General features: G+C 36.1%; 1 protein-coding gene across 2 annotated transcripts in view; it reads left to right on the top strand.

Moving 5' to 3' along the window:
* The window catches only part of LOC111064069, a 106,071-nt gene extending 87,012 nt beyond the window's left edge, over positions 1-19,059 (top strand). For both annotated transcript variants that reach the window (XM_039438590.1, XM_039438591.1), the window contains 7 exons: positions 2,458-2,526; positions 2,762-2,914; positions 7,478-7,685; positions 10,837-11,020; positions 14,646-14,703; positions 17,881-18,012; positions 18,929-19,059. In XM_039438590.1, coding sequence (XP_039294524.1) covers positions 2,458-2,501 — 44 coding nt within the window. In that variant the 3' untranslated portion in view covers positions 2,502-2,526; positions 2,762-2,914; positions 7,478-7,685; ... (2 more) ...; positions 17,881-18,012; positions 18,929-19,059. The remainder of the gene's footprint in view (positions 1-2,457; positions 2,527-2,761; positions 2,915-7,477; positions 7,686-10,836; positions 11,021-14,645; positions 14,704-17,880; positions 18,013-18,928) is intronic.
* Positions 19,060-25,285: the final 6,226 nt, after the last annotated feature.

Here is a 25,285-nt window from a genome sequence, read left to right as displayed (position 1 = left end):
GCACTCGCTCACTCACTTTCATTATCAACAGACGACGGAAGTCTCAGCTGTTTTTCCAAGGATGTATTATCTATTTGATGTCGTTCAGCGAGTTTTCCTAGGGATGAGACCTATTGCAATCGAGTTTTTATATCATGAAACTAATATGTTCCAAATTTTGAAAGAATCGTTAGAGCCGTTTTCGAGATCCGGTGAAATACAAAGATAAACGTCTAGACATATAAACATTTAAATAGAAATTGCTCGTTTAATAGTATAGGATTCTCTGTGTGGGAAAGAGGTTGAAATCTAGCAGCAAAATGTCCGCGACGCTTTCAAAGAAATCGACCAATAGAAAACAAGACGCATTATGACCTCACTGTGATACTATAGACTCCGCCCACTCTTTCTCTCCTGATTGGTCAACGGTTTTTGAAGTAAGCCTACTTAATACTAAACTCTGCCAATAGGTACCAGCATGTGCTGGATGAAATTCAAATTGGAACGTTTTCGATTCACATTCTGAATTTATAGGGAGTCTCCAAAAACTTTGGGGAAAAAACCAAAACTTGCCTTTCACAGTGTCAAGTTTTAATAATGTGATAGAAGCTTTGATTGGTATAATAGTTATTTGTGCAACTAGTGCGCAAAGTGACAGTTTGCTGCACCGAAAGAAACGTAGGCGAGGGCGGAATGGCTTCTTGAGTGCAGCAGAGGAACTTTGCTCACGTATTTCACATTAAGTTTTTCCTACAGTTACCATTGAATATGAAAAGTGGGTAATTATGGGTAAAATTGCCTGAAATGCATCAAATGTTTTTCTGTGTAATTTTATTATTGATAAAAACCTTAATCCTAAAATCCTAAAGTCCTCGTTGTCCTTGGTTATAATATATAATGAATAATAATTAGCGCGTTGTGCTTCGTTGCACCTCTGCTCACTATAGCAGCCACAGCAGTCACTGTTACCAACTTCATTTTGATTTTGCTGCACTGTTGCTCCATATAACCTACTAAGTATTTTGCGTTGCCATGTTGCAAATCTGGAGTGCAGAAAAATTTTTCCCGCACTAGAGCGGAAAAGTGATTCTTTGCGTTCTGTAATCAGTGCAGCAATGGCCACTTTTCAACGTAACTGTAGGAAAAGGTTATTATTGTGGATGCATATCCATCTCATTTTGGAATTGAATCATTCAAAATGAACGTATTTTCGATCGTTGATAGGTATCAACGATACCATAGTAAGGTCCATGTTCTAATGGCAGTTATTGCTGTTTCTATCCTTGTCTATCATTCTACAAAGCAGACAACGTTATCCTTTTCTAGCTATGCATCTTTGCCAGATCGTTTGCCAACAATTTAGAAATATGATAAATTAACATAATTCTCGATTCCAATTTTATAAACATTTGTTAACTAGTAGTTCTGTGAACAGTGGACCTCACGCAGTATTCTTATCCACAAGTACCTGATTGAAACTGTAGACCTTAAGGAAATACAGCAATAGACTGGCTTCTCCACACATCTGTGTAATCACTTGTCAGCTGATTTATGATGAATAATTCTATGGTCTGATTTTTACTCTAATATTGGCGTATGAAGGAGGCTCCTTTTTCCTTTTATATTATCCTTGAAATGCAAAATTTCCAAAAACCTTGTATATACGTCGACGCGCAATTAAAAAAGGAACATACCTGTCACATTTCATGAAAATCAATTACCGCGTTTCGCCGTAAATGCGCAACATAAACATTTAAACATTAAGAGAAATGCCAAACCGTCGACTTGAATCTTAGACCTCACTTCGCTTGATCAATATATCAACAGAAAATCTATTTTCTCAACAAAAATGAACAGTTTATCAAATATACCGGTAACAGCTATCCTCTATGGAAGGCAGTGACAAGGCAGAGAATCGTCATCGCTGGTCTCCTATCTTTCTTCACTGCTGTTACCTACTCCACTATTTATACTCCTATACAACCTTATAGTATAGAGTACCTATAGTGAAATATTAAATAATAAGAAATTGTCAAAATCCAAAGATTTATTGATAGACAGATTACTAGAGATTGATAATGGTGTAACAACCGAAACCGGTCTTTCTAACTATCAATAAATCTGTGGTTTTTGACAATTTCTTAGAATTTTTATTCAATATGAATAATTACACAATATCAACTTCTCAACCACACAAAAAGTATTATAAAATATACTAAAAAATATAGATTCAGTAGAAGCAAGTCAAAGATTTAGAAGAAGTAGTAGATTTTAGATCAGCAATGAAGTAGTTTTTCTGAATTTGCTGAACATGATATTCTTCACTCACTATGATATCATGATATGAAATCAAATTGAAACGATAAGCAACGTTGAACATGATTATTGGATTATTGGAACTTTACATTATTTCAATTAAGTTCACCAATCTATTTGTAGACTACTTTAAGCGCGTTTTTTTTTTTTTTTGCTTTTCAGAGGGATTGACAAAACTAAGTATACCGAAAACAGATGATTATTAGCAACTCATCTTCCTAGAAACCAATTGTAAGTATGTTTATTTTTTATACGCAATATTATTATGTTATGTAATTTTCCAACAAAGTAAACATAAAATTTACACAAACTCAGTTCTCCGGAACTGGATTCTACTGAGCTAAATAACACCAGGAGATAGCACTACGGCGAAATTCACGTTTTGAAATGAGTATCTGGCACTGGGCAGATTTTGATGGGATGAGTACATTACGTATACAGTTGTTACAGTGATTTCTTTCTACAGGTTATCTAATGGAGAAGAGAGGAGAGATTTTGTGTTGCACGATGTGCTGGGTGCTGATGGAGTTTTCAAAACTGATGTTGACCCATCAGGCTTTATTGTTGAAGTTGGAGAAAAGATTCCCGAAGACGCTGAACTTATTCTCGATAATCTGGAGTAAGTAGCCTACCTCACATTTGTATTTGAACGAGGGTCATAATTTCAAATCTCCACTTGGCCATACATTCAATTGAATTCAATCAATTTTCTCCACCTGGATACAATTTTTAACCCGGCGCCTCCACCAAATATGTAATCAAGATGGTGGGAATGGAGAGAACTATAGTGGGTTTTCAGGTCGTTTAGGTTTTTGAAAATAAAAATTATTATTTAGAATTATGGGTCTGAAAAGAAAAAAAAGTACAATGAACTATTATCCTACTTGACCTTGAAAATTGTCCATTGGCCTGATCCTAATAGGTCCGGTTAACACACTCCCGACTTTAAATAAATAAATATATTAAAAAAAACTTCTGCCAGCTGATTGAATCAAAGCACCAGCTTCCCTACAAGATTCAAATCCTGGTAGGTTTAAACTGCCCGAACTGAGACAGCCTATAATTGAATTCTCAAGACAGAATCCTTCAGGTAACCAATGCCTTAACTCAACAACTATACTTCACAAACGGTTCAAAGAATACGGGCCTCGAAAGAAAAATTCAAAATCTATTTATGTGAAAAAAACATGCACCCTTGATTCACAGACCAAAAGTCGACTCACTCTTGTCTGTATAGCATAGAGCTAAAAATCATAATATTGTCTTCTCGAAACATGATGAAACACATGTTTCTTATTTGCACATTGGAGATCTTCTCGCTTTATCAATTACATTAAATAATTAAATCCGCTACCAGATTTCCAGTTCACAAAATAATATTTCAATAAAACTGAATGGGTTTTGATGTATGACAAATTTGAAGCAGAGTCTTAAGCAATAAGTATGTACAATTCAAAAATTAATACAATAAAAGTACTAGCGGTGCACCCGAGCTAGATTATTTTTGAGAGATATTTGTGATCCAAATTTAATCAAATTGTTATTATCATTTTGTATTGATAAAAGAAACTCCCGTCATAAAATTTTGTTTTATGAAACATTAAGATTTGAATAATTACCGTATCTTTACTCCCGGGTATAGAATGAAACTGGTTAGCCCTGGAATGAAACGGCAGTTCCCAATCAAACTGTTGTTCAATAAATGTATTTTTCTCATAAGTTCTTCAACTTAGTGCTATCTAATGAAGTGACAGAGCTCAAATCTTGTTGAACGAGCGTTAGCGAGTTCTCACTATTGACTTCTAGTCGTTGTCCATCTGTTTGTATGTTCTAAAATACCTTTAGAAAGTATTGTTCAATCAGCTATTATTATATTATTACTCGATATTATTATTATTATTCATCAGCTTCAAATTTTGAACACGTATTCTTCGAACCATTTGACAGGTCGAGTCTGTTGTACAACAAAACTGACTCACTCCTTCGTCCTTTCCCAGGAAATCTGTCTTTCTTCACTGATAGTTTTCAAAAAATAATAAATGTCAAGTATGAAATGATGAAAGTCATCAATTTATTTCCACACAGTACAAAAATTTCAACTATAAGATACACCACAAATGCAATGAATTAGAATCAATTCTAATGAACAATATATTCCTCACAGAAAATCATAAATTAATGATTCTTGAATGGCAAGTTCTGAACTTAAAATTTTAATATATTTTCCGCTCCATTGAACTATGAACCCTCTTATCTACTATTTTTTAATTATTCAACTATAAATGTTCCGCTCCCACTTTTGTTTTATGACGTCTTCAAAAGTTACCGTTCTATGTATACTTCGTATTATCATAGAAAAAAGATAGCATAAGAAGATATCCCATGGTACAGGTATTTTATGTACAAATTCCAAGACTTTTTAATGTTTTTATAATTCTATATTTTTCTTTTACTACTCAGACCGATTACTGTCGACTACTGTCTATTATTAGTGTTTTTTGGGGTGAGATAGTACAGTATGAGAGACTACCAGCGGCACCTTGCTCCACCAATAATAAGTATCCTATTATATTAAGCGAGCAATTTCTGTATATACAGTATATGGTTATCTGGTTATATGGTTATATGGGTAAACATTTATTTTCAACGGATCTCGGAAACGGCTCTAACGATTTTCACGAAATTTGGAACAAAGTAGGTTTATGATATGAAGATTCGATTGCACTAGGTATCAACCCTTTGATAACTCGCTGAAGGACATTAAAAGGATTAATACGTCCTTGGAAAAACAGCTGGAGATTTTGTCGTCTCTCGATACCGTAATGGAAGAGAGTAAACGAGAGCAATAGTCCAGTTAATATAGACATGAAAAAGGGAGTGTGCTTGCAATTTATATTGTAGTTCTGAGTTTTTAATATATTATTTGGGTACATAAGAGAAGTCCAGAACCAATTTCTTCATGCAAGATTTCCTTGTGCTAGATACAGAATGGCCCAAAAACCTCGTATTTTCGGCTAATTTTCCAGTTCTCAGCTATTTCTGCCAAATCTCGTAATCGGACAGAAAAATTTGCTCTCGTCTTTTTTTGGAATATGAAATTCTGATTCAAATAAGATTCGGAACTCTCTATCTCCAATGAGTACTGAGTTATGATATTTCAAAAATGAGAGAAATTTTAAGAGAAAATCAATTTTTGATGAATTTTAAATTTTGATCGATAATATCTTTCGATTGTTACCATTTAGATGTATAATTCAAAATCCCTCTGGGCGTATTTTTGTGCTCTACAATCTGATATCACGTGGATCGCTTTATCTCATATAGATTTCCAGGTACACCTGACAACAATGCTCCTTGTATTGTGAAAAACATAGTCTTCACATTGATATTTCGCACAATGACATAAGTTCATAAGATTATGATCTATGAGAATCACCCGTTAGATGCACTTCATTTCAGTATTTCCTAGTGGTGAGGCACGCTTAAGGACACCTCAAGGATCAAAATTTCAAACACTTATAACTTCTGACACAATGCTCAGATTTCATCGTACTATACTTCATTCTTCTCGGCTCGTCAAGGCGGTCCAAAATCATGCATCATAAGTCGAATTCGGTCGAAAAGTGGAAAATTTATTGTTGAGTGTACTAAAGCCCATATTCCAATACACAAAAAATCTGGTGTGGTACACTCACACAACTTTCCTTGCTCATATTTGAAACAACGATCAGACTTCTGTGTATGTGTATGTATAATTTTTTTCAGAGTACTTTTTCCCTTGTGTAAATTGTGAAATTCGATGGATTTTTTCAAAGTCGTCAAAACAGCTGTTCTACAGATGAAATATCTCGACTATGTGTTCTTTTTATGAACTGCGCTACCTACCTACCTCATGCACGAGAAGGAGGTTACTAAGTCCATTTCTCAAGGATGGGGGTGGACCCCCATCAGTTTCTCAGAACGGAGACTCATGCCAGTTGATAGAGCTAATAAATAACTATACAGGGTATGAATTTGAAAAAAATCGGTCAAGTTTTTTTTGAGAAAATCGTGAAAAACATGGTTTTTTAGTAATTATCCGCCATTTTTCGAGAATATAACGGAGCTCCTGCAATTTTCCCAGAAAGAAGACTCATGTCAGTTGATAGGGCTTATAAATAGCTATCCATGGTATGAATTTGAAGAAAATCGTTGGAGCCGTTTTCGAGAAAACCGTGAAAAACATGGTTTTTTAGTCATTTTCCGCCATTTTTCTCAAGAATATTACGGAGCTCCTGAAATTTTCCCAGAAATGAGACTTATGCTAGTTGATAGGGCTTATAAATAGCTATCCATGATATAAATTTGAAGAAAATCGTTGGAGCCGTTTTCGAGAAAACCGTGAAAAGCATGGTTTTTTAGTCATTTTCCGCCATTTTTCTCAAGAATATTACGGAGCTCCTGAAATTTTCCCAGAAATGAGACTTATGCTAGTTGATAGGGCTTATAAATAGCTATCCATGATATGAATTTGAAGAAAATCGTTAGAGCCATTTTCGAGAAAAACGTGAAAAACATGGTTTTTTAGTAATTATCCGCCATTTTTTCCGCCATCTTGAATTGAACTTTATTGAATTTCTTATTGTCGGGTCCTCATGGTATAGGGACCTTAAGTTTAAAATTTCAAGTCGATCGGTTAATTAGGAATGGAGTTATCGTGTTCACAGACATACACACACACACACATACACACATACACACATACACACACACAGACCAATACCCAAAAATCATGTTTTTGGACTCAGGGGACCTTGAAACGTATAGAAAACTTGAAATTGGGGTACCTTAATTTTTTTTGGAAAGCAATACTTTCCTTACCTATGGTAGTAGGGCAAGGAAAGTAAAAATGGCCAATTTCTTTATTCAATGGCCAATTTTCTATGGCTTTACACTCCTGAGCGAAGCTCGGTCCCCCGATATTTCGGATTATCAGCTTGAGTTAACATTGAAATTTTGAGCGTAAACGCCCTATACCATCGATGGGATATCTGCTTATGCTATCTTTTCTCTATATCATTATCTACCAGAAATTGATGGAATAAAATGGAGAAACGTTTACTGATCCATATAATCTACCTTGCTAACCTTCAACTTGAATATTAATTTCAATAAATATTCTAATGAGTATGTTATTTTGAAGATGCACTTATCTGGAGCCAACAACAGCACAAGGATATAGCCAACAATTTCTACTGAATAAATATTATGTACCGAAAATTTTCCACTATGTCAAGGATGGTAATACGGACTTTATGAAACGCACAGAGGTGCCATTCGAGTCGTTTGACAGTTGGTTCAGAATAACTGGTACCTCCTCAATTGTTGAACAAACAATGCACAGGTGTGAAGTGAGTACTTCAATTTTTCATCAATTGATCTATCATACCTTAGATGCAATTACCTGTCAGTGGAAGACTGCATCAAATAAGAAATAGAAATCGAAAAAGCCTTTTTCCACTATTTTTCTCATACCAAATAAAATAAATTTAAAAAGAGACTTTGGTTTTTTGTTTGACCTTTTTTCAAACATATCTGCGCAAAGAATTATGCAGGCCTAATGTTTCTATTAACAACTCCATAGCAACTTGTATTCCTCAAGCAGGTGTTACCCGTGCTCCGCAAGGGTCTGTTGAGAGCACTAGTAGACTGATTCAAGTTTTATTGTTCCAAGTATACATATAAATTGTAATTGTTTATGTTTACGTATGACAATTGATTAAACAGTATTTATAACTATTCATAATAGATATATATCCCCTGTGGGTTGGGAATCAAACATCGTAGAATGTGTTGAAAACCAGAATTCACCCACAGTATCCCTGCTTGTCGTAGGAGGCGACTAAAAGGGACCCCAAGACAACTCCAGAAGTTGCCTTGCCTCCAAACCCACGGGATCTGCCCCATCAGGGCAGTTTCGGTGGGGCAAAAAGAAAAACCCAAAAGACCGGAGACGGGTGAAACTCCAGGCACAAATGTGGGTCAAGAGGCTAAGTCGAGGGTGGCCGGGCGCCGGGCGCCCTTGAGGCAGTTTGGCGTCTCCTCTCTCAGCAGAAGGACCTACAAAAGGGCTAGGAGTGGAACTCACGTAGGTCACGAGTTTGTCGGTGGAGAGGCCACAACTCACCATTGTTGAAAGAAGGGCGGCCATTCAGGCAAAACTTCTTGGGAGAGTTGAGGCTTTAGACCCTGCAGAGTCTTGGTGGGGCAAAAAGGAAAACCAAAAGACCAGTGACGGGTGAAACTCCAGGCACAAATGTGGGTCAAGAGGCTGAGTCGAGGGTGGCCGGGCGCCGGGCGCCCTTGAGGCAGTTTGGCGTCTCCTCTCTCAGTAGAAGGACCTACAAAGAAGGCAAGGAGTAGAACTCACTTAGGTCACGAGGACTAAGTCTGAAGAGATTCCCAGGCATATCACACTGGAATGCGACAAGCAACCAGGTGATGAACGGGATGTTAGTAAAAGGAAAAACTCCTGGTTCTTATAAAGGACACAGGTATTGGTTTGCCTAACTAACATACTACTTGGGAACATAATAAGCTTCGGTTGACGTGTAGGGTTCTTTGAACCTTTGGATCCTTGGATCCGTCCCTTCAAAAACAATAAACAATAATAAATATAAGAATATGAATATGGATCAACAATTATAATAATTCACAATCTTGCATGAAATTTACATTACAAATCGAATGATTTTGTTTCAAATATTCAAATTATAATTGATTGTTCAATAAAAATTAAAATCAGATTACAATCATCTTTGGTTAATCAAGAATATTTATGCAAAATTTTAAGCTTATCAACTCAGTAGTTCTGTCGTGATAATGGGTGAAATATATATACAGAGTGTTTACGAACTGCCTACCAACACTCCAGGGAAAAAACCATATCTAAAAATCATACTTAGATTGTCCGGAAGTCTTCAGTTGCTCACACAGCGGCCATTTTGCTTTTTTCACTTATTATTTTTTTCCAAATAATGATCAAATATACGAAATTGAAACTTTGCACGATTATTAACTACAACTAGACAGAGCTAGAAAAAAATTATGATAATTTTTCGAACTCGTAAAACAAAATGGCGGCCACTTAAAATTTTGTTTCTTAAATAACTCAGAAGCCGTTGGTTTTTTAAAACTTTTTTGAGTAAATGTAATTGCCCATGGATTAGTACCAAATTTTTCAAGATTGAACCAATAATAATAATTGAGATATGGCAGCTTTAGTGGTTGGTGACCCACCTTTGGAGGGTTATGTAACGTTATTTTATTAACTCTGTTGTAGTTCTGACACTGTGTTACTTGTAAATATTTGAAAAACACTTACTTTTCTTGGAGTATTGAGGAATGCATTTCACTCCTGAGGAGGAGCTTCATCAGCCTAACACCAGGGGCGCTTGCTCTTATGGGTTGGACTGTGTGGCCAAAATGTGGGAAAATATTACATTTGATTTGAAGTTAAGTTGATCATTTAATAAGTTGGATTTGTCATAGTGAAGGAGTTTAAAAATTTCATATTGTTCTAGTGTGTTGAGTCTCTAGTTTTTTTGAAGAATGTGTAGGATTTCGATATCTGTTATATATGTTATTGTGATATATGTTATTGTGATTGTGTCCTGCGGCTATTAAATGTTGTGCGTATGTAGATTCTGAATTTTAATTTGAGTTATTTTATTGTTTGGAATGATCTAAAATCGCTTACTATTAACATTCAATGCGCATAGAGATTGTTACATCACTGAGGCGACTCTATCAGCATGCATTGGTTTGCACTGCAACAAACTTTCAGTGGTCACCTATCACTAAAGCTGCCATATCTCAGTTAATATTGGTCCATTCTTGGAAAATTTGGTACCAATCGATACGCAATAAAATGTACAAAAACAAGTTATTCCTGTACAGCTCTTGTAAAACCAACGGTTTCTGAGTTATTTAGGAAACAACATTTTAAATGGCCGCCATTTTGTTATATGAATTCGAAAAATTATCATAATTTTTTCCTAGCTTTGTCTAGTTGTTATAAATGATCGTGCGAAGTTTCAATTCCGTTTGTTTAACCATTATTTAGAAAAAATAATAAGTGAAAAATGCAAAATGGCCGCTGTCTGAGTAACTGAAGACTTCCGGACAATTTGAATATGATATTTAGATATGTAACACCCTGTATATCGTATCCCATACATGTACAAGCCGATTCTTTTTCTATTTTATAAAAATCTTACTTTCGATGGATAGAAACATTAGTTTATTTATAAAATAGAACTACTGAATTTTTTTAATTATTATTTTTTTTAAGGGCACTATAATTCTATTTTATAAATAAATATGTGTAGCCCTGAATTCACACATCTTTAGAAGATAAGAAACTATAAGTATTAATTCTTTCATGATATAATCTTTCCAATTATCATATTTATATGATTTGTAATTGTATCCACGAATAAATGAATAGATTAATTAATTCATGAATAAAAATATTAATAAATGAATAAATATTATTCGCAGAGTAATGGGATTGAATACTTAAGAGTGATGACAAGGCTGGTATTTCAGATGTCAATAGCAATTAAAGCCATATATCATTATGATGGTGTGATTATTCATCCACACCCGTACAAGTCAAGCCCTGAAATAACGGAGGTTAAATTTTATAAAGAACACGAAGATTCTATGAAATTGGTGAAATTCGGTGAGTTATAGAAACATCACATCTACATAACGAGGTCTACGTTATTATGGCAGTGAAGAAAGATAGGAGAGCAGTGTTGTCGATTCTCTGCCTAGCCACTGCCTATAGAAGATAGCTGATATCGTAAGATTATATGTTCATTCTTGTTTAAAATTATCAATTACACTTTATTCATCAAGATTTTCCAATTATTTAATAATTAATTTTCATAATATTTATCAAGCTACAATTTTCTGTTGGTTAATAATATTTCTATATTGTTAAAAAACGAACTGGCAACGCTGCAGAGCTGTAAAAGGATTTTGATATCTGTTTTGTCGAATGATAGACAAGGATAGCAACACCAATGTTAATCAAATACTGCCATTATAACGTGGACTTCACTATCATACCTAGTTATTTTATAATAAGTTTATTGTACTCCAGACAATAAATATTGATGATGTTACTCTCGCGTCGCCACCTATTAATTTCTTTTCTTTCATCATTATTTCTTTTTTATTTCACTTAGGAGATTATTCCCTCATGTTGTAGTAATGTAAATGCATTAGAATTATTGTAAAGGAGTGCTAAGTGGGAGAGAGGGCCGACTGCGCCCTAACTTCGCCCCTCTCGAATAAAAATAAAGGCAGCCTATCAAGCAGTGCATCTACAGCACAACAAAGAACTGGGAGTGGATTATATCAATTAGGATTTTCAATATTCTTCTCACAAGAGTGTAAATTCAATGGAAATTGACTGTTTTGAAAGGTATACTGATAAGGAGGTGCCTGTATAATATACATCAATATACAGTAATTCTTTCATATAAATTTTAATGACTGATTATATGTTAGTTTTTTTGCATGAGCTATAATGTTGTGATATGCTACTGTTGTCAACTGTATATTGTTGACGTTGTTGTCACACTATGGACTAGTTGCACGTACGTCTGTTAAATATGGACATTAACGCCGATTAACAAACCAGCGTTAGTTTTAGGGATTCATTTCCACAAAGATCGGTTAGTTTTTAATCCCGGATAAGTTTTCCTGTTAACTAACCAAGATTTTGACGTTTTCAGAATCCGGCAACACTGTAATCGTACCGACAGATATTATTATTCTGAACAAATGACACATAATGATTGAAACATAATGATTGAGGTTATGTTATTGAAGCAGTGAATTTGGAACTGAAAAGATTAAAAAACGAGATCATGTTCCAATATTGTTATAAATAGGAATGAGTTTGCTTTCAATTCTAATAAGAGAGAATATTCACATAATAAAAAACTGATAATGATAGGTATATTTTGAGGTAAGAATGAGGCTATCTTATTGAAGCGATGAATTTGACCATTCAATACAGAGGCACAGAATAGATAGAGGCAGAGGCATGCACCATAAAAATGAATCTTATATAACAACTGGAAATCAAGCAGTGATGAGGATGATAGGCAGCGATACATAGCGTTCAAAAAAGATTATAAAAAAACTATAGCAAAATCTAAAATTAAAGCTAATGATAATTGTATTCGAAATTCAAAAAATAAATGCAAAACAGCTTGGAATATCATAAAAACAGAATCATGTAAAAATAAAACCAAGCAAGAAATACCAGTATCAGTTGATGTTCTAAACAATTATTTTATTAATGTATCTGATAAAGTCAATAATGTTCACATTCCAGAGAAAGACCCAGTAGTGTTACTTGATAAGTTTGTCATGCCAATTGAACTTCAAAATAGTTTTAAATGGAAGAAGGTGAGCTCTAAAATAGTTCTGGATAGTGTGAAAAATCTAAGTTCCTCACATGCTGGTGATGTCTATGGACTTAGTAATTCAATATTAAAAAACATTATTACTGGTATACTCACGCCACTTACCTTTTTAATAAACTTTGTTCTCTCTGAAGCTACTTTTCCTAATTGTCTCAAGTTGAGTAAGATTTGTCCTGTGTATAAAATAGGCGATAAGACACAGCCCGACAGTTACCGCCCTATAGCCATTGTCCCTATTATTGGTAAGATTATTGAATCTGTTATGTTTGATCAAATGTATGCATACTTTGATTGTAATAATATTCTATATTGTCATCAGTATGCTTACAGACCTGCTCATAATACAATAATGGCTGTCGAGACTATTATAAATAGGATCTTAGAGTCTTTTGAAGACAGATTGATTACAGGTGTAGGCTTATTAGACTTGCGAAAAGCATTTGACTGTATCTCTCATAGTATCTTGAAAACGAAATTGCAGTTTTATGGAATTGTTGGAAAGGAACTAGATCTGATTGAATCATATTTGAATAGGAAACAAGTTGTAATTGTTAATAATAGAAAATCGGAATTTTGGATGTGAAATCAGGCGTTCCTCAAGGTTCAATCCTTGGACCCTTTCTCTTCCTAATATTTATTAATGACATTCACTGTGGTGTGATCCCATTAGGCTTGCCTATACTGTATGCAGACGATACTACATTAATGTGCTCTCATAAGAATATGTCAGATGTTAAGACAAAGCTATTAGAATGTATACAAGTATCCAAAACCTGGCTTGAAGCGAATAAACTTGTAATTAATGATGATAAGACAGAACTAATATATTTCTCATTGAATAATGAAAATGAAAATCAAGCTGTTAAGCTTCTAGGTCTTTATATTGATAGTAAATTAACATGGAGGGAGCAAGTGAATATGTTGTGCAGAAAACTGTCTAGAGTGACATATCTTTTGAGAAAATTGAAATACTGTGTAAGTTCAGATGTACTTTTAACAGCCTATTTTGGTCTATTTCACTCCTTGTTAGCATATGGAGTTATACTCTGGGGAAATAGTAGCACTGCCACAAAGGTACTCATTCTTCAAAAGAAAGTAATAAGAATTATTGACAATCTTCAGCCAAGAGAATCATGTAGAGACAGTTTTGTAAAATTTCAAATCATGACAGTGCCAACATTATACATCTATAACAATTTAATGCAAGTAAAGAATAATCTCTATAAGTATGACAGTATTGGACACTCATATAACACTAGAAATCGATCAGATCTTGCTATTCCTCAAATTAGATTATCAAAAACTCACAAGAGTCATCTTATCAGAGACGACTGATGTTCAATAAACTTCCTCTATGGGTGCGGAATCTAATTTTGAATGCTAATATCAGCTAAATACACTTCTCTATTTTATTAACGGATGAAATTCATTCATATATTTAGCTCATACTTTGAATTCTGTAGTTTTTTTTACCACAAACTAATTGGAAGACAGCTATCAGTAGGTACCTAATCGGCGTTAGTTGGATTTAATTCCCAATAATTGGCGTGTTGAAAATCTTCTACGTAGATTAGTTGAACCGGCGTTATTTTTCGATTTCTACCTCTATGCAACAAAATTTTCCTCGTTTCAGATAATCGCTGTTAAAATGGTGCCAACTAATCAGAATTAAAATTTTTCTACGCCGGTTAGTTTAATCGACGTTATCGCTTGAAATTTCTGTTTTGTGCAACCAAAATGCATCGGTTAGCCCTATCTCGATTGAAGTATAGCATTTAATCGTGATTAAACTTCAACCGACGTACGTGCAACTGGGGGTAGGTGTGTGCGATTTGATTTGATATCCATCTATTATTTTTGCAGACGGATTCGTGAGCTATAAAAGCCACAAACCAGGAGATAGATCAGTGGAGAAAGATGGGTAAGATTAGCAATAATAGTTATTCATTAACTAATTATTCAAAAAGAAGCCTGACCTACAAAGAAGCCAGGAGTGGACCTCACGTAGGTCACGAGTTAGTGGGTGGAGAGACCAAAACTCACCACTGCACAGAGAAGGGCGGCCATTCAGGCAAAACTTCTTGGGAGAAGTGAGGCTTCTGACCCTGCGAAGTTTCGGAGGGGCAAAAAGAAAAAACCCAAGAGACCAGAGATGGGTGAAACTCCAGTCACAAAAAATGTAGGACAAGAGGCTGAGTCGAGGGTGACCAGGCGCCGGGCACCCTAAAGGCAGTTTGGCGTCCCCTCTCTCAGGGGAAGGACCTACAAAAAGACCAGGAGTGGAACTCACGTAGGTCATGAGTTTTGGGTAGAGTGACCAAACCTCACCACTGCTCAAAGAAGGACGGCCATTTAGGCAAAACTTCTTGGGAGAGGTGAGGCTTCTGACCCTGTGAAGTTTCGGAGAGGCAAAAAGAAAAAGAACCAAGAGACCAGAGATGGATGAAACTCCAGGCACAAATGTGGGTCAAGTGGCTGAGTCAAGGGTGGCCTCCCTAGAGGAAGCTTGGCCATCCCTTCCTCAGCGGTAGGACCTTCAAAGAAGGCCAGGAGTAGAACTCACGTAGGTCACGAGGACTAATCAGTCTGATGAGACTGCAAAGCATATCACACTGGATTGCAACAAGCAACCGTGTGATGAATGGGATGCTAGTATAGGGAAAAACTCCTGGTTCTTGTAAAGGACACAGGTATTGGTTTGCCCAACTAACATACTACTTGGGAACACAATAAGCTTTGGTTCACGTGTGGGGTTCTTTGAACCTTTGGATCCTTGAATCCGTCCCTTCAAAACAATAAACATAAACAATAAACTAATAATTTCGACCACACTTGTACGTTTTCTAATTGCGGATAGGATGATGCCGTTGTTACGCAGAGGGCAGAGTGACGCTGGCCATTAACGACAGGACAGGATATGCATGATGAACATGTGTGTAGACACATATCGTCACACATTCTTGTGTCATCACAGCCAAAAAGGCATCGAACAAACTTTTTTGAGGTTAGGTTTTCGTATATCTTTGATTTTCTATTGTTTATTTTTTCTCCACTAGTCTTTTTGAGGTTGAATTAATTGTTGTATCATTATTATTTTTCGCTTTCTAGTGGTTTTCTTATTGTTATAAGTTGTTTATTACATGGTAGAAGCTTCTTGCTGGTGGCAGAACATGCATGATGTACTCATGTTTGCACAAAAGCCTGTCAAATTTTAACCGTGATTAGATATCAGGAGAAGCAATCAGAGGAGACTCCAATTCAAAAATGTTCACCTATTCGAGGCGGACTGGGAAAATGTCTTGGAGTGTTGACTCACATTTTCATCCAGCCAATATATCTATATATAAAAGCGAAATGGCACTGATGCATTTACTCACTCACTCGTTCATAATCGACAGAACTAAAAATCTACTGAACCAAAAACGTTTGAATTTGACAAGTCTAACCTCATCTTGGACTTATCACCTATAATAATTCTGTAGCTGAATTGAATTATAATGGCTGTAGCCGAGTGGATCAGATGCTGGCTTTGTGATTCAGAGGCCCGGGTTCAAATCCCGGCCCGGGCAAGATATTTATCTCGGGCCACTCCCGTGTATCGGATGGACACGTTAAGCCGTCGGTCCCGGCTGCCTAAAAAGTAGTCGTTAGGTCATGTCAGAGGCCCTGAAATTGATCAGTTGCGACCTGAAAACTCTGACACCAGACCTGAGCCAGCCAGGTCACTCGATATTATTATTATTATTACCTATAATTTGGAAGAAAAATAGCACAAGGACTGCCTTATTATTTTATCTACCAATGTTATTAAATTATTGTCATTTACATTTTAAATAAAGAAATTTAATAAATAAAAAGTAAAATGTAGTTGGCCTTACAGAGGCGGACTAATGCCCGGTCTACACGACAACGATATTAGCGCAAACCTGGCAGGTTTGCGCTAAGTTTGCGTCGTGCAGACGGGAGATCGTTGTGAATTAATGAGGTTTGAAGGTTTGTGCTTTTTTCAATCAATCTCAGCCAGGTTTGCGTCAATTTTTCTAGGAAACGATTATGTCGCATCTATCCATCAAAACCTGAATCGCTTCAAAATGAAGATAGAGAATTCGCGATTTCAGATTCGGATTCAGCACCCTCGAATTAAATATGTGCGAGGTCAATTCTCAAAAATACTCAAAAACAAAGATTTTTTAATGGATAATAATTATTCTCTTTACTCTATAGTAATGTAATAGATATAGTTATTCGCTCTTCACTTTATAAGCAGTATTCTTGATTATTATTATTATTGAGGAGAAGTAGGAGAAGTGGGAGAAGTAGGAGATGAGGAGGAGGAGGAGGAGGAGGAGGAGGAGGAGGAGGAGAAGGAGGAGTTGGAGGAGGAGGAGAAGGAGGAGTAGGTGGAAGAGGAGAAGAGGATGAGGAGGTGAAGGAGGAGTAGATGGAGGAAGAGGAGTAGGTGGAGGAGGAGGAAGAGGAGGAGCAGGAGGAGGTTGAGGAGGAAGAGGAGGTGAATAGTTGAGGAGTAGGAAATGTTGGAGGAGGAGGAGTAAGTGGTAGTTGGCGGGGTGGAGGGTTGAGGAGGTGGAGGAGGAGGTGGAAGAGGTTGTCGAGGTGGGGGAGGAGGAGGAGGAGGAGGCTTGAGTTACTATTCATCTCAAGTTTATAAAAACTTAAAAGACTTCGTATAGAGTTTATATATGGTTTAGTTTATAATACAGGTTTGTGTTAAAGTTGGTGTCGTGTGAACAGAGGCTTTGAGTCAAGTTTGCGCAAATATCGTTGTCGTGTAGACCCGGCATAAGAACGAAATTAAAAAAAGTCCAAAGATAAGCCCAAAATCTGCGTTTATTCAACGTTTTCTCAGCTTTTTCAAGAACCAATTTGCAAAAAAATTTCAAACTTGGTATACGGGCTCAGCTGAGGCTTAGAAATGTTGTATTGAAAGGTTTTTTAGATAAATCCGCCTAAAATCGGTGGTTTATGATAGTTTTTCCCGCTTTTTGTAGGCTTTTTCAAGACCTAATTGACAGATGATGTTCAAATTTGGTACAGAAGTTGAGCCAGACTCGAGGAATTTTGCTCTATTTTGTTGCAGGCATGAGATTCGCTATTACCTGGATACTCCAATTTTGCACTTCAAAGAAGGTTTCCACGTGGAAAAGGGAGTCGCCATTGAAATTGGGTCTCAACCTGAAGAGACATTCGAAACTCATGGAAGGGAAAAAGTGTGAGTGGCCAAAGTAGTGTACTAAAAACTTAAAATTTAGTGGCCAAAAATAGTGTACTAAAAACACATCGTAAAATAGCTGATTTTTAGGAAAATAGCCAATAATCTTTTCAACGCATGATCAGTACGTTCTTTACATTACAAAATTCCGATGACGTGGGAAATGGACCTACAGCCTTCAACTAGATGTCATTTTAAAGCTTTGAAATTATTCAACAACACTGTCTGAATAATATTAGTGTATGTCTACTGCAAATGCATTTAAAGGGTGTAAATACCATACTATACTAAAGGAAAGAACTGGTGTATGGGATAGAAAGTTCACGAATGACACATCATCACGTCTGAACTACTGGACTGATTAACTTGAAATTTTGCATACAGATTCTTAATTCACTGAGGATGGTTATGGGCCTATTTTGAATTCTTCAAAATTTCAGTAGGTCAATTTTTCAGTTTGTCAAGTTTTTAATCAGACCCATGCAGAGCACGGGTTACCTGCTATAGTGAGGTCCACGTTATAATGGCAGTGGAGAAAGATAGGAGATCAACGTTGCCGATCCTCACTGTCTAGTCAATGTGTCAAAATAGGTTTATTATTGTAATATTAATTGACCATCCTCGTTAAAAATAATCAATTATATTTTTTTTAGCAAGAGATATTATATTTTATAATGGATTTTCATAATTAAGATAAAGTATTGTGTGAATTAATTATTAATTTTACATTGCCAATAGCCGATCTGGCAACAAAGCAAAGCGAGAGAGAGATAGCACTATCCGCTTTGTTGAATGACAGACAAAGATATCAATACCATCGCTAATCGAACACTGCCATTATAACGTGGAATTCACTATTATAGTAATAAATAAATAAATACAAATAATTTGCTGATTATTATTAACATTATTGCAGGATTTGCGAAGAGGTTGAGGATCAGCAACTGAATGAAATGCATGCAACAAAGGTGTTCACGAATTTCCCAGTGGATGGCGAGATGCAAGCACCTCAAGCACCTCGAGCACCCCCAGCAACTCGATCGAGGTCAAAAAAGGACGAGGAGGGCGTTTGGCATCTCTTCCTCCCGATCGGACGCCGCCTACAAGTTCGAACAGAAATCATTGGGCTGCGTTAAACAATAAGTTCCATGGCCACTTCTACGCTCGGACTCAAAGACTGTGGAAATGTATGATGGAATCGGTAAATGAGAGTTTACATTGGTCATGTTTCCTTGGATTCAAGTTTTTTCAACGTTTGAGCTGAAAGGGTGATTTGACAACTTGTAGTTGAGTTTACTTGAATTCAAGTTTCATAACATTGAAAAGTATATAATATGGAGTAGATAATCTAATTAATCCAAGGTCTTTAAATACAGGTCATGACACTCGTGTTCCTTATGGAGCGGCCATTTTGTGGGGTCTTTAAGGCTGTACATTTGAAATATTCCAATCTGCTCATAAAATCATGCGTTATGCTTTTTGAAAACAATATTCTGGTTCAGATAATATGTAAATTAGGGTTTTCGATTTTTTTAAAATGAAATTCCAATAATAAATGGTTCAATAATTCATATTTTTATTATTAAAAATTGTTCTTATTCTTGTAACTTGTTATTATTAATAAGGCATTGGGACAAAAGGCAAACCTCTTTTTCGTTGAAAACCTTTCGCGTGAATGTCGTTTTGTTCAGAGACATGTATGTCTACACATGCTCGACATACTTGTACTGAGAGCAAAATCTTTGCAAACTGAAAGCGAAACAAGCAAACCCTTGACAAACCAAGACAAGCAAAATCTTCGCAAAACCTCAGCAAACTAAAATCTTTATTACCTTGAGCATTGATGCTGCTTCAGTGCACCCATGTTTCATTGTAGCCCTTTGTTGCAGGAACTCGTGTTTCATGCAGTGATTAATGTAATGGTGATGAATCAGGAACTACACATGGCTCGAGCATTCCTGAGGGACGGTGTCAAGGTGGACGTCGTCACACTTCCTAATAATCACATAGTCATAGAAACAACTGAACTCAAATTCTTCACAGTTGATGAACAATCTAATATCAAAATCATTTCATATGGTGAGTTATTGCCTCCATGCCCCAGTTTTCAAAACAATTACTCAAGCTGCGTTTACACCAAAAGTATTAGGAGGAGGTGGTAATATGGACCCCCACTTTGTTTTTGTCTTATAAAATGGATACTATTGATAAAAAACCTTTGCTTTTTGCAGAAATACAATCTATTGTTAGTTGCAGAACACAATGTTGTATTAATAATCATTAAAACCCTCATTTTATAATTTTTTAAAATAAATTTTCATAACCCTACACATACTGAAAATATTGGGAGGTGTTGTTAATATGGCCCCCATGGTGTTTGTAATATGGACCTCATAATTTACGTACAAAAATAAGGAAAAAAAAATTAAAAACGGCTTTGTGGCACTAAAAAAGTTTATTATGCATGAGTAATAGTCTTATATTAGGGTAAAAAAATGGATTATAGATATTTGTAGATGATTGAAGGTCAGTGAATGTAGAAAAAAGTTAACGACAAAAATCGCAGACATATTCCTCCCTCTCTGCTCCTGCACATTCATTATGGGCCCAAAGAGAACACATCAAGCATTGGACCCATAATTCTCCTCATACATTACTCGAGAATTTTTCATCGCAGAAAATACATGCCGCATCTTTTTCGTCTGGTTGAGGCTCTCCAATTGGCAGGTCAAAGGGTGACTCGATGGAGCAAGTGGAGAGCTGCACCTCATCATCATCATCATCACTGCTGTCGGTTTGTTCTTGATGTTTAGGCCTTTTTATTGTCTTTGATTTTCCATGCTCTTGATCAGTAATAGGAGATTGGAGTCCTGATGTAGAAGGCTGAGGGTCATTGAAAATCAAATTTCTTTTGGCACCTCTACCACGTCCACGTCCACGGCCACGGCCTCTTCTGTGAGTGTCAGCTTCTTTATTTGCATAGAAGTCCTCTAGTTCTTTCTTGTATGGTGAACTTGTAGACTAACAACAAATATTCAAACTGCTTGTAATATGGACCCCGGGGTCCATATTACATTCACCTAAGGGGGCCATATTGCAGACATGATTGTGATTTAACAAAGTGGTTTGTAGGTTAGAACTTGAAAGCAACAGAGCATTCTAGTTTATGTTAAAATGTTGGAAATAACTTCTAGATCATAATTACAATGAGAAATTATTAGTTATAGCACATTAAAATTGAGAAATTTACATACCTTCCAAACTTTCAAAAAACACACAGATAGAAATAACCTCAAAATTCACCAACTGCTACATAGACTTGTTCCATGGACTCCTAGTGACCATCAACTGAACTAATGAGCTAGTTCCCATCTTCAAAACTAGATCTCAGCACTTGGTCATTGAAATACAGATGGGTGCCATATTATATGCAGGGGCCATATTACCACCTTTTCCTTATAGATTCTATTAGATTGAACAAAAGTTAACAAGCACACATGTTCATCATGTGTATGATAAGTTATGTTCAATCTAATAGAATCTATAAGGATTTAGAGCCTTTTCACATGACAGCGATTCACGCGCGGTTGACCAACCGAGCGGCTGCCAGGTATAGGGATAACATTCTGTTAATAACTTTGGTGTAAACGCAGCTTTACTCTAATGCACCATAGAATAGAATTAATCTTTATCCATCAGTAAGTGCAAATACATTATTTGAATAAGCGGTTTCTGAAACGCTTAATAAATCGAATACTCCCACTGGCGAACAAAGTCATCTTAAGACAGTGGTTTTTCACTATTATTATAATCAATATTATAATGGAATTTTAGTTGAATTGTATTGTCATACTGAACTTTATTTTGATTCAAATTTTAAAAAAATATATTCTTGATTAATTTGACATCAAATTGATCATTTTATCAAGGAAATGATAATTATTATCAGATCAAATTTCATGGGATGAATTGAGTAACAGCTGTGTACACTCAGTGGCAAAATGGAGAGACTTGGCAACGTTTTTCTCCTATCTTTCTTCACTGCCATCATAACGTGGACCTCACTATATAGTTGAGTGTATAGTATACACTGTATACATCACCGAGGATGATGTGAGTGCTTTATTCTTAAGTGGAGATTAGATTATTAGTAATTATTAGTATCTTAGGCCTACCTGTGGTTTGTGTGTGTGTGTGTGTGTGTGTGAGTGTTTGTGTGTGTGTGTGTGTGTGTGTGTGTGTGTGTGGTGTGTGTGTGTGTGGTGTGTGTGTGTGTGTGTGTGTGTGTGTTGTGTGTGTGTGTGTGTGTGTGTGTGTGTGTGTGTGTGTGTGTGTGTGTGTGTGTGTGTGTGTGTGTGTGTGTGGTGTGTGGTGTGTGTGTGTTGTGTGTGGTGTGTGTGTGTGGTGTGTGTGTGTGTGTGTGTTGTGTGTGTGTGTGTGTGTGTGTGTGTTGTGTGTGTGTGTGTGTGGTGTGTGTGTGTGTGTGGTGTGTGTGTGTGTGTGTGTGTGTGTGGTGTGTGTGGTGTGTGTGTGTTGTGGTGTGTGTGTGTGTGTGTGTGGTGTGTGTGTGTGTGTGAAGTAAATTTGAATTCGAATGAACCATAGAATAGATACGGTAGTCATTCATCAAAATATGTACACTTACATTTGAATAGTGTCATTTTAAATAATACATAACGCTAGGCTTGCCTATCACTATGATAAGACTATAAGAAATAAAAATAAGAAAGTGCTAAATAGTTTAGTTAAAAATTAAAGGCAGTTAGAACACTTGTACGAGATAAAGAACCAGGTCTACCTGATATTCCTTTAAATCCTCTGCAAAGGTGTTAGGTTTTTCTAAGGCTACAGCAGTTAGTCAAGACATGATCAGACACGTTCAGTCACAATACTTGACATAGTTGCTTATGAAGACATGTCTAATTGCAATGACTAATCAGTGTGAGTTGCGTCATGAGCAGCTATGTGAAGTTTTGTGACTAAACGTGTCTGATCACGTCTTGTCTTGTTTGACTCGGTCTAATATTTATGAGACATAATAGCATCGTGAGAAAATATTCATTAGGTATCCATTAGCTCGTTTTTGTTCCATGCCAATTTTTTACTTTCCTTGCCCTATTACCATAGGTAAGGAAAGTATTGCTTTCCGATTTTTTTTTTTTAATTTAACCCCTTGAGTGCCAGGAGCCGATCTCATCGGCTTGGACTATGAATGTGAGGAGTGCCAGGAGCCGATCTCATCGGCTTGGACTATGAATGTGAGGAGTGCCAGGAGCCGATCTCATCGGCTTGGACTATGAATGTGAGGAGTGCCAGGAGCCGATCTGATCGTCATGGTGTATATGTGCAAGAAACTTGAGTGCCGATCTAATCGGCACTCAAGTTTTTTTATTTTTTATAAAGTCAATTTCCACTCAATTTTCAAGTTCTTTGGATCAAAATAAAGAGAAATAATTGGTCTTCATGTAAAAAATGATATTATCATTGTTAAATACCTTATAAATAAGGTGCCCCAATTTCTAATTTTTTATACGTTTCCCCTGAGTTCAAAGAAGTGGTTTTTGGGTATTGGTCTGTATGTATGAGTGTGTGTGTGTGTATGAGTGTATTGCGTCTGTGTACACGATAGTTCATCTCCCAATTAACGGAATGGCTTTGAATTTGAACTCAGGGTCCTTACAATATAAGGATCCGACACGAACAATTTCGATCAAATGCAATTCAAGGTGGCGGCTAAAATGGCGAAAATGTTGTTAAAAACAGGGGTTTTCGCGATTTTCTCGAAAACGGGTCCAACGATTTTGATCAAATTTATACCTAGCATAGTTATTGACAACCTCTATCAACTGCCACAAGTCTCATATCTGTAAAAATTTCAGAAGCACCGCCCCATCTATGCAATGTTTGATTTTAGATTCTCAATTATCAGGCTTCAGATACCATTGAAACAAAAAATTTCGAGTAGAAAAGATTGAGCATGAGAATTTCTACAATTAATGTTCAATAACATTTTCACCTAAAATTGAAAATATGCTCGAAATTCGAGAAAATGTGATTATCCAATTGCAAACTGTTGGCAACTGTTGATTCTATTAAATGATTCACTATGAAGAGATAGCAGACCTCGTGTGTCTCCAGCGTTATTGCCCTGTCACCAGCTGGCTTCTTTAAATAGTAGACTTGAGATGCGCATGCACACTAGCATCAGGTGATCAATTTTCATAACAGCAAGGAAAGTTGTGTGAGTGCGCCACACCAGATTTTTACAAATGCAGCTCCGGCCTTCTCAATTCGTATCTTGATCTCTGTGGCATGTGACTTGCATTGCAGCAAACACGGGTACCCAGATAGTCATGAGCTTCCACTCGTTCCATTATATCCCGTCCAGCAGAAAGGCGATCTTGGGGAATCCCTTGCTTAGTGATGACCATATACTTTGTCTTCTTAGCATTTAATGTGAGCCCATATAACTCATTAGCCTCTATCAGAATGCTTAACATTGTTTGCTGGTCTTCTATGCTTTCAGCAAGGAGTGCAGTGTCATCTGCATAGCGTATGTTATTAATAAGGGTACCATTGATGACAATGCCCCCATTTTTTATGCTGCTCTATATTTTAGCATAAAATAACCAAACAATATGAACATACAATGAAATTGGCTCGTAATTTGGAAAATAAGAATAAGAATAAGAATGATTTTTATTCCTTTAGTGCATATAAACAATGCTATCGGAAACGTCAAATTATATGAATACATTATAATAAAATAATAGAATAAAAGTTTCATTAAATTCAGGAAACAATGCTATTGGAAACCTCTATTTAAGGTTTCCTCCATATATGTCAATAAAACAATAATATCAAGAGCAAAATAATCCAACGTACATAATACATCATTTAAATATAAACACATAAAAATATTTTTTAATTATTAAAAGTTAGAGACTACAGAGTACTATTACGTATGTTTTCCAAAAAATGATTCTCTACTGGCAGCTGGAGGAAATCAGAAATTGAGTATAGCAAAGACCTTAAAGATAGACTCACATGCAGCGCTAGTGTCGTACTTGTAATTGAAATCCGCCATTGAGGGGGCAACCTATAAGATTATTACATACCAATGCCACCAATGCCTTTGTGATCTATAGTATTACAAATAAATAATATGTAATATCTCGTGCTAAGCGGCCTTCAATTTCAAGTAAGAGATATCATTGGGAAGGCATAGGCATTGTGGGTCTATATCTCTTTAAGGTCTTTGGAGTATAGTGGG

This window comes from Nilaparvata lugens, chromosome 12 (genome assembly GCF_014356525.2).
Source record: "Nilaparvata lugens isolate BPH chromosome 12, ASM1435652v1, whole genome shotgun sequence".
Classification (NCBI taxonomy): Eukaryota; Metazoa; Arthropoda; class Insecta; order Hemiptera; family Delphacidae; genus Nilaparvata; species Nilaparvata lugens.
This window is presented reverse-complemented; position numbering and strand designations above follow the sequence as displayed.